We start from the raw sequence: 9,596 nt of genomic DNA on the forward strand, positions 1-9,596 counted from the left end.
GCAAAATATCCGTATATATATATATATATATATATATGACAGAAGCCTAGTAATTTGAACATTAGGTGACAAAAATCGTAAAACGTATGAAGGGTTGGTATGTGCCAGCCGGCCCGATCGAAATGTGGTTGAGATGCTACTTGCTAGTACTGTACACTTGCCAATAGTTGCAAAAAACACGTGAAACTCAGCTACCGTGTGCACCCTTACTATTAATATCGCGCACTTTAGCCTTTATAAATTTGTGTAATCAAGTATCAACATTTGCACCTGACTATAACCACCACTTGGTGACCAACTAATCTTGCGTTATCCCCGGTGGAACATGGTGACCGTGGAGGAGATTCGTCGCGCTCAACGGGCGGAGGGACCAGCCACAATCTTGTCGATCGGGACAGCGACTCCGCCAAACTGCGTCGACCAGAGCACGTATCCCGATTACTACTTCCGCATCACCGATAGCGAGCATAAGCAGGAGCTCAAGGAGAAATTTAAACGCATGTGTAAGAGTTTCTTGATCCGCTAGCTTCTTAAAATTTTATTTGATACTAGCATAATTAATGGGTTTTCGACTTTTAATTTGTACCAAAATATTCTTCTACAAGAATTTTTTTTTTCAGTCTCTCATACGCGGGTGAGACAAAGTTAATATGGTCATTTGAAATTAATTTTCTCAATGGGATGGTATCACCCATTTGGAAAATGATCGTACAAAAAGAGGGCATAATCTTCATAATATTCTATGGATTAAGGATGATATTTTTGGTCCCTATTCGATATTTAATAATTCTTGTTCACGATATTAAACCTCGTACTGAAAATATGTTTTTATAATGAATCGTCGTAGATTGTTAAGTTTTTCTTTTTTGTCGATAGAATATATCTATGAAACATTTAAATATGTGTGTGTGTGTGTGTGTGTGTGTGTGTAACCGTTTAGTCTGGTGTTGAACTAGTAGTTGCTGAGGGCCTTCCTTTTCTTGTGCGTTTACGCTTTGTTTAAGCAGCTTTCTATCCTTATTTGCTCCCCATTGTGGTGTGCCGTTAGTGCAACATTTCTCTAGTGTACCTTTGACTTAGCTTAGGGATATACTCATTTTGGACCCCTCGGAAAAGAAAAGAAGGAGAATTGCTACTATCAGTGTTGATTATCAATGTAAATGAATTCGTTTCAAGGAAAAAAGAAAAGAAAAGAAGAGAAGTGGAAGGTAGGTGTAGGGTTAGGGATTGAGCAGAGTTTTGTTAAATCAAGAAAATGGACAGGAAAATTCGGATATGATTATTACAAAAATCAATTTTTCTTATTCAATTACATTTTGATTGTTTTATATAATAAAAAAATGAGTGGAATAGATAAAATTATTTTTAAAAAATAAAATCGTACTATTTTAATATTTTTTTTGTACCATAAAATTAGAAGAATATAAAGTTCGATACGGCCCATATAAGTGAAAGATCACAAAGTTGTAAGAGTGAGTCTCATGTGAGACCGTCTTACGGATCATAATCTGTGAGACGTGTCAACCCTACTCATATTCACAATAGAAAGTAATATTCTTAGCATAAAAAGTAATATTTTTTAATGAGTGACCCAAATAAGAGACCCGTCTCACAAATATGACCCGTGAGACCATCTCATACAAGTTTTTGCTAAGTTTTAATTGGAAATAATAACTTTCTATTATTTTTGATAAAAAAAATTAATTTTATTCTATTAAATATTTAAATAAATTATATATTTTCTGAAAAAAATTTGGTCAATTTGGTTGACTCGGAAAAGAAAAAAATTTATTTGGTTTTGCATAGTTTAGTTAATTTGGTTAGTAAATAATCGCGACCATTAATAATTTGGCGTTTCAGAATATGAGTAGTCTCTTGTGAGAAGGTCTCACGAATTTTTATGACGAGTCAACCCTACTTATATTCACAATAAAGAGTAAGTCTCATGTGAGACCGTCTCACGGATCATAATCTGTGAGACGGGTCAATAATACTCATATTCACAATAAAAAATAGTACTCTTAGCATAAAAAGTAATACTCTTTTATGGGTGACCCAAATAAGATATCCGTCTCACAAATAATACCCGTGAGACCGTCTCACATAAGTTTTTGCCCACAATAAAAAGTAGTACTCTTAGCATAAAAAAATATTATTTTTTCATGGATGACCAAAATAAGAGATCCGACCAACAAAATTGATCCGTGAGACCGTCTACAAAAGTTTTTATGTCAGAATATTGAGTAAGATCATAATATTTCTGAATAATTTGATAAAACTAAAATTAATTAGGTGTATAATACCTCTTTCTTTTCTTTTAAAGTAAAAATGCTGATTTGTTAATTGTTATTTATTGAAAGTTATGGTTATATTTTTATTTAAAAAAATAAAAAAATAAATGACTATAAAAAGGGTTTACTTTAATTCTATTCCGTCAACTAGTTAATATTAATTGCGTAAACTAGAATACATTTACTCACGTGGATATATAGTTATATTCTATCATGTAATATACTAAGCCAATATATATGTTGAAATATTATAATTTTCTTACTCGAGAACTGTCCGTGTAATTAATAAGTAGAAACAAAAAGGAATTATGCTTTTGAATGTAAAAATTTTGTAGATGTTTACGTTTTGGTCGGAGATCAATGTTTCGATCTTCACGATTTCCCTGTCTTTTGTAGGCGAGAAGTCGATGATAAGGAAGCGTTACATGTATTTGACAGAAGAAATCTTGAGAGAGAGCCCTAGCATCTGCGCATACATGGCGCCATCACTCGACGCTAGGCAAGATATTGTGGTGGTGGAGGTGCCCAAACTTGGAAAAGAAGCTGCCCAGAAGGCGATCAAAGAGTGGGGGCAGCCAAAGTCTAAGATCACTCACGTCATATTTTGTACCACCAGCGGAGTCGACATGCCCGGAGCCGATTACCAGCTCACGAAGCTACTCGGCCTTCGCTCCTCCGTTAAACGCTTCATGATGTATCAACAGGGCTGTTTCGCTGGCGGCACGGTGCTTCGAATGGCTAAGGACCTGGCGGAGAATAATGCCGGTGCACGAGTTCTGGTCGTGTGCTCGGAGATCACGGCGGTGACCTTCAGAGGACCGAGCGAGACTCATTTGGATAGTTTGGTGGGACAGGCATTGTTTGGTGATGGTGCTGCGGCGGTGATTGTGGGGTCAGACCCGGTAGTCGGGGTAGAGCGGCCGTTGTTCCAACTTGTGTCCGCCGCACAGACCATATTACCCGATAGTCATGGTGCGATTGATGGGCATTTGCGTGAAGTGGGATTGACATTCCATCTTTTGAAAGATGTTCCATCTCTGATTTCTGAAAATATCGAGAAAAGCTTGAGAGAAGCATTCGATCCCTTAGGTATTTCGGATTGGAACTCGATTTTTTGGATCGCGCATCCGGGAGGGCCAGCGATCCTCGATCAGGTCGAGACGAAGTTAGCCCTGAAGCCCGAAAAGCTACGGTCGACAAGGAAGGTGTTAAGTGAGTACGGGAACATGTCTAGTGCATGTGTGTTGTTTATATTGGATGAGATTAGGAAGGCCTCGACGAAGGAAGGGCTGAGCTCGACAGGCGAGGGGTTCGACTGGGGTGTGCTATTCGGATTCGGACCGGGTCTCACAGTCGAAACGGTGGTTTTGCACAGTGTTCCAATCAATTGATACATGGAGGGCCAATTTGTTCTATTTACCTTCAATATTTATGTCTTTAATTTATGGGGTGTGATTCATTATATGTGCATTTTAAGTTGCTTGTAACTTCATATATTCAAATACCGCGTATGAAAATATTGAGGGAAGTTTGTGCGTGTTATGTACATCAAATTATAAGTTCAATATTTAATGACCAACCTTTCTTATAAGCATAGGTGAATTAATGCTGATTTCAAGTTTTTTAGATATTATTGTGCAAAAAGTGAAATATGATAGATAAATTACATCGGTTGGACTGCGATATTGATAATTGTGTATATAGACTTGAAAAATCATTATTTTTGATCTACCTTTTGAGATTGAGTTAGGTCAGTCAAGTCTCAGAGAGAATGTACTACAACGAGACAATACATTGTGAACAAAAGCTCTTGCAATTCTTAACGGGCTTAAATGAAAGTTATGCCCATTTTTGAAGTCAAATAATAATGACGAGCCCTCTGTGCTATGTAAATCAAGCCTTTTCGATTATATCTCAAGTTGAATAGGTCCTTTCTAAGTCTGAAATGCCATCAACAACGTTTTTCTCTATCAAGGCAAATCAAATAATAATAAAAAAGATGTCTTGACATGTGACTATTGTCAATGAATGGTCACACCAGAGAATTTTGTTTTAATTAGCTTGTTGGATATCCCCTTGGCCATAGACAGTAAAAGCTAATAATGGTAAGAAGAGATAGAATGGAAATGCTTACAAGCATAATCCTCGAAATCAGAAGCCATCTGCAAACTTGACCAATGTGCTTACAAGGTTCAATTTCTAGTAGAGCCTGTAGTCAACATAGCAGGTATACCTGCTAAATCGAATTTTTTTCCTCATTATATAATTGACTGTGGTGCAAATGAACACATGATTGGTTATTCTAGTCTATTACGAAATTCTAAATATGTTGTAACATTCCCTAGGTTTAAGAGATTGCCAAATGGTAGTAAGACTCATGTGAGTAAGATATGGTCTGTTTTGGTTACTTATTCCATCACTCTTGACCATGTGTTGCATATGTCAGATTTTCACTTCAATCTACTTTCAATATCCAAATTTACCAAGGATAGTGGTTATTTTATTACACTTTATCCCTAATTTTGTTTATTTTTGGAATTCGATGCTTGGATATTAACGGGGATTTGTAAAAAATTCAACGGACTTTATCACCTTGACATAAGATTCTTCTCAAGTTCGAATTCTAGCCTACTATCTTCTATTTCATTTCTTGATTCTCTTTGTAATAGTTTTGTTCGAAAAAACAATTATTTGTTTAAAGATTCTGATGATAATTTTGTTTGGCACAAGTGTTTATGGCATATGTCTATATCTAAAATGCAATTGCTTCCTTTTCATACATAAATCTGTAAGTTTCCATCATTTTTCTATTTTTACAATGTCTAAGCAATCAACACATAATTCTTGTTTGAACCAAGAATTATTCTTGTCCTGTCTCACAGAATCTGCCACCAACTCAAGCATATACTAACGTTGATTGAAATAAATATTTGCCTTGGACCGAGCCAATTCAATACCAAGGAAATAACGCAACGATCCAAGGTATTTAATATGAATTTGGGAATGCAATAGAACTTTTAAATCATATATAGCTTTCTCATTGCTTCTCGTGACTATAATATCATCCACGTATACCAATAACAATGTGATATAATCATTTTAGAGTTTGTCTCGTGGCCAAAGGTTACAAACAACAAGAAGGGATAAATTATCATGTCACTTTTTTCCCTACGGCTAAGATTGTCACTGTAAGATGTTTGTGGCATATTGTAGCTGCAAAAAAGTGGCCTCTCTACCAAATGGTGTGACCAATACTTTCCTCCGAGGTGATTTGGACGAAGAGGTGTATATGAAAATTCCATAGCAATGAACGATCTCTTATCTCTGCAAAATTCCAGTGCATTTTAACATGGTATCAGAGACATGTTCTGATCATGGTCTAGACCCGCCGTTATGTGTTAGATTGTCCTATAAGCCACCCGATATGTCTTGTAAACTTTACGCTACAATTGTTTATTCTTGGACGTGATGAAGTGTGTTAGGTATCTCATATCGGTTGGATTGAATCATTGAGTTATATGTATGGACTTGAGCAATCCTCTCCTGATTGAACTAGTTTTTGAGATTGAGTTAGATTCAAATCTCAATCTCAACAAAATCCTTCACATTAAGGCCCCTCCACTGCTGCCCCGAGCCTTGTAAAGAGGAGAAAAATCAAAGTGATCGAACGGCCTCTTAGATGGGAGGTTCAATCTATCCTAGGGAAATGAACCCCAGAGGACTCGAACTTTCTTGTTGTTGTATTGTATTGAAAGAGGAATAGATAAAAAGTAAAACTACATCTGTCTTTCAAGATTTCATTTTTTTAAATGTCACCCTAAGATGAAATCACTCCTTAAAAACAACAAACAAAGAAAAGAAATGCACAAAAAAAAAATTTATCTTGAAATTTTAAAATACTATTCAAATATATAAAAACAAAAAAAAATACAAAAATCTAATGCACGCAAAAAAAATTAAAGATATACGATACACAACACAAACTCTCTTGCACTAGTTCTTATCATATACGAAATATAGAAACATGATTATAAGATAATTTTATTTTGTTATTTTATAAAATTATTTTCTAATAAAGTACCTAGTAAATAATTTTAGAATCCAATAGTATATAGTTGTGCATGTATAATAATTAAAAGCATTTCAACTTTAGGCATGTTGCTTAATCATAACTAACAATGAAAGTAATTGTTAATCCCACTTAATTAGTCATATCCGTCTCACACAATAGATGTCGCTATGAAAGGAACTCTCTCACTTGCAAATACAACGCATTCCATCATTAATTGTTTGAAAAGCAAATATGATGCCCGATGTTTTAAGAATTAAACTCACATAAAACCAAAATCAAAGAGTCCCAAAAAAGATGATACATACATTTCGAAAACAAATTATGCACATACTTAGGGTTATGCAAACTCTATTTGTTGGCCCGATTCACGAACATAAAATTTATCTCAATCTTCAATCATATATTTGTCTTTTATCTTGCATAATTGAAAAACAACATCAGTCATGTGCATTCTCTCTGTCGGTGTTATTCTTGAACATGCCACTCCAATGCTTAGTATAGAAGCCACACACTCCACCATCTTACTGCTCATGTCTTCTAGAATGAGGGGATCGATGATTTCCGTAACACGATTCGGCAAGGCACCATTGACGAAATTGTGGAGATTTAAGTTCTCGTCGAATGCTTGACATGTTGGTCTTTTACCCGTGAAAGGCATGCGTAAAAAAATAAAGGGTATATTTTGTTAATAATAGTATACCGTTGGGAAAAAATTACATTTTTGTGTCGTAATTTGTACTTTTTTTTTCACTTTTGATAACTGATATAACCTCGTCAAATACAAGAATGTGAAATTGGGCAACGATTTAGAGTCAAATTTGTGAGATATGGCATGAATTATGGTATGATTTGAGTGCCAAATTTAGACCTTTTCCCTCTACCTATAAATTCTCCATCATCCCTACTCATTCTCTACTCAAGATTTTCGAAATTCCCTTGCTGAAATTCATGAAATTCAGCAGCCTCTCTATAGCCAAACTCTGCCCAAATATCGCCCCAACATTAGCCTTAAAGTCGAACCGAAGCGCTGCCCGGACAAGGAGCGAGGAAATCCCGAAGCCAATCATCCACGTTTTTAGTACATCCAAACACTGTAAGTGGGCTTGTTTTAAATTCCTAAAATTCGGTTTCATGCCTTTCGGGTTTTGTTTTAAAAAATTCGGTCGAGATTCGTCTCCCGTCTATACGTACGAAACTTTGGTACGTGTATGTGTTGACACTGTGAGGATTCCCTGAAAATGGGTGGAATTCCAACATATGGCCCTTAACAGTGGGATAGAACTGTTTTATGGCCTCGCCTCCTTAGAGGAACAAAACTTAGGGACTGACGTCAGTAAACCGTTGAAAGGTGAAAAATCGCAGTGTTATTATGTTATGGAATTTACGTTACGAGCTGTACGTTTATGATATGTTTCGAAAATATTGTAAAATTGTTATGTTGTGTTCAAAGTGCCCCCATTTACTGAGTATTCCCAAAATACTCACCCCCTTACAACCCTTCCCAGATAAGTCTGAAGAGCAAGTTGAGGATGAAGAGTCCGAACAGTTCTGGGGCTGGTGATTCACGAGACCGGTAGTAGTTATGTTCAAATTTTATGATTAATGAATTGTAAGACGCTTCCGCATTATTTACTATTTAGTTGGATTTCGTCATTGTAAAGACAATATTTATTTCGTTGAAATTATGAATTATAAACTGGTTCCGGTTTATACTGTGCTACGAAAGGCTTGTTGTTTCGATTGTGTGATTGTTAAACAACGCCGGTGTCAATCCCGAGTTTCGGGGCGTGACAGAAATGGCTCAATGTCTCAATAAAATGCACAAAATTGATTTATTGTGTCGACAACGCTTTAGAATTATTCTCATACCATTATAAATAGAATGAGAATTATGCACAATTTGTTTTTCATGTATTTTTTTCTGACTGAAGAATTTTTTTCTTTTTGAAAAACTATTTTATTTTTTAGAAATATTGACGTTTTATATGACATCCATATGTCGCAAACCATGAAGTAGAACCATAATCACTATATAACACTTAACGTACACATACAATTCTTCAATTCTTCTTCATTGTGCTTCATTGAAATTTAAATCTGAATCATTCTTGATTTTAACATTTTGCTTTAAATACGATTTAATATATATGTATATGTTTCATGTTGCCTAGTTAGACTTAATTTCAAATATCTATAAAAAAATGTGCTTCAATTATATCATACAGAAATTAGGACATATTAATACACAATATTATTTTTTATTTAACATGTCTTTTTTCATCCACTATATTTGTCATAACTTTTTTGTTCAAAGTTTGACGCATTTTGTAGGCTATATGTATGAAGAACCAATAAATTATATATTTCACAGAAGCCATCTATTATCCTCTTCGTAGAACAAAAGACCCAAAATACGTGGATTTGATTTGTGTACTCTCATACTTATTTTCATATAAACAACAAGGCACATCATATAATATCAGAAAAATCAATTACCGCCAACAATATTAACCAAAATGAATAAAAAATCATAACACAAACAAACTCGATAAGAGAAAAATGATAACTCAAAGTTTAAAATAATTTATTTAGTACAATAAACACAAAAATAGAAGTATATACGAACAACAAAAAGCACAAATCAGTCTCAAATTAAATATTAACTCATATTATTCACAATTTATATAAATTTTACAATATTTTTTTCAAATAAAGATAAGGCGCCTTATTAACGTCATTATTTCATAGATATACCACATCTTTTTTTTTTAAAAAAAAACACAGAGAAAAAATTGGTGCCTCGAAATCATCATGAAAAAATCCTTCAATAAAACCATTAAGAAAAATAGTCGTAAAAATATATATATAATATAAAGTCACAAAAATTTTTTTAAACCAAAGAAAAATATTAGACCGTTGAGAAAATATATCTAACAACAACAAAACATGCGTTAACTGGTGATATAATTAAAATTTAGAATCATGCATAATCATTGAATTAGAAAAAAATCGCATGCAAAAAATCTACTGAATATTATATCTTTTAACAATTTATCCATGTTTCTCGTCCACAAGAGGACGCCTAAACTTACCGAATTTTTTTAGTCCACCTATTATTTTCACAATAAATATTACTACAAAAATAATATAAATAAGTACATAAAAACTCAAATTCAAATACTTTCTATCAATCTAAATACAAAAATTTTGAATAGAGAATACAATAATGTCGT

The 9,596-nt window shown here is 34.2% G+C and overlaps 1 protein-coding gene across 1 annotated transcript; it reads left to right on the top strand.

The window, feature by feature from the left end:
• Nucleotides 1-246: 246 nt before the first annotated feature.
• Nucleotides 247-3,751, top strand: LOC140814889 (chalcone synthase). Its single transcript, XM_073173985.1, has 2 exons — nt 247-503; nt 2,688-3,751. The coding sequence occupies exons 1-2, from the start codon at nt 326-328 to the stop codon at nt 3,680-3,682; spliced, it is 1,173 nt and encodes a 390-aa protein (XP_073030086.1). The 5' UTR covers nt 247-325; the 3' UTR covers nt 3,683-3,751.
• The last annotated feature ends 5,845 nt before the right edge of the window (nt 3,752-9,596 follow it).

Source organism: Primulina eburnea, chromosome 15 (genome assembly GCF_022965805.1).
Source record: "Primulina eburnea isolate SZY01 chromosome 15, ASM2296580v1, whole genome shotgun sequence".
Classification (NCBI taxonomy): domain Eukaryota; kingdom Viridiplantae; phylum Streptophyta; class Magnoliopsida; order Lamiales; family Gesneriaceae; genus Primulina; species Primulina eburnea.

Excerpts from the sequence above, each read along its gene's own strand:
- LOC140814889 (XM_073173985.1), top strand. The coding sequence starts at position 326 with ATGGTGACCGTGGAGGAGATTCGTCGCGCTCAACGGGCGGAGGGACCA. Across the intron at positions 504-2,687 it reads GGAGAAATTTAAACGCATGT|GCGAGAAGTCGATGATAAGG; the intron begins GTAAGAGTTTCT and ends TGTCTTTTGTAG.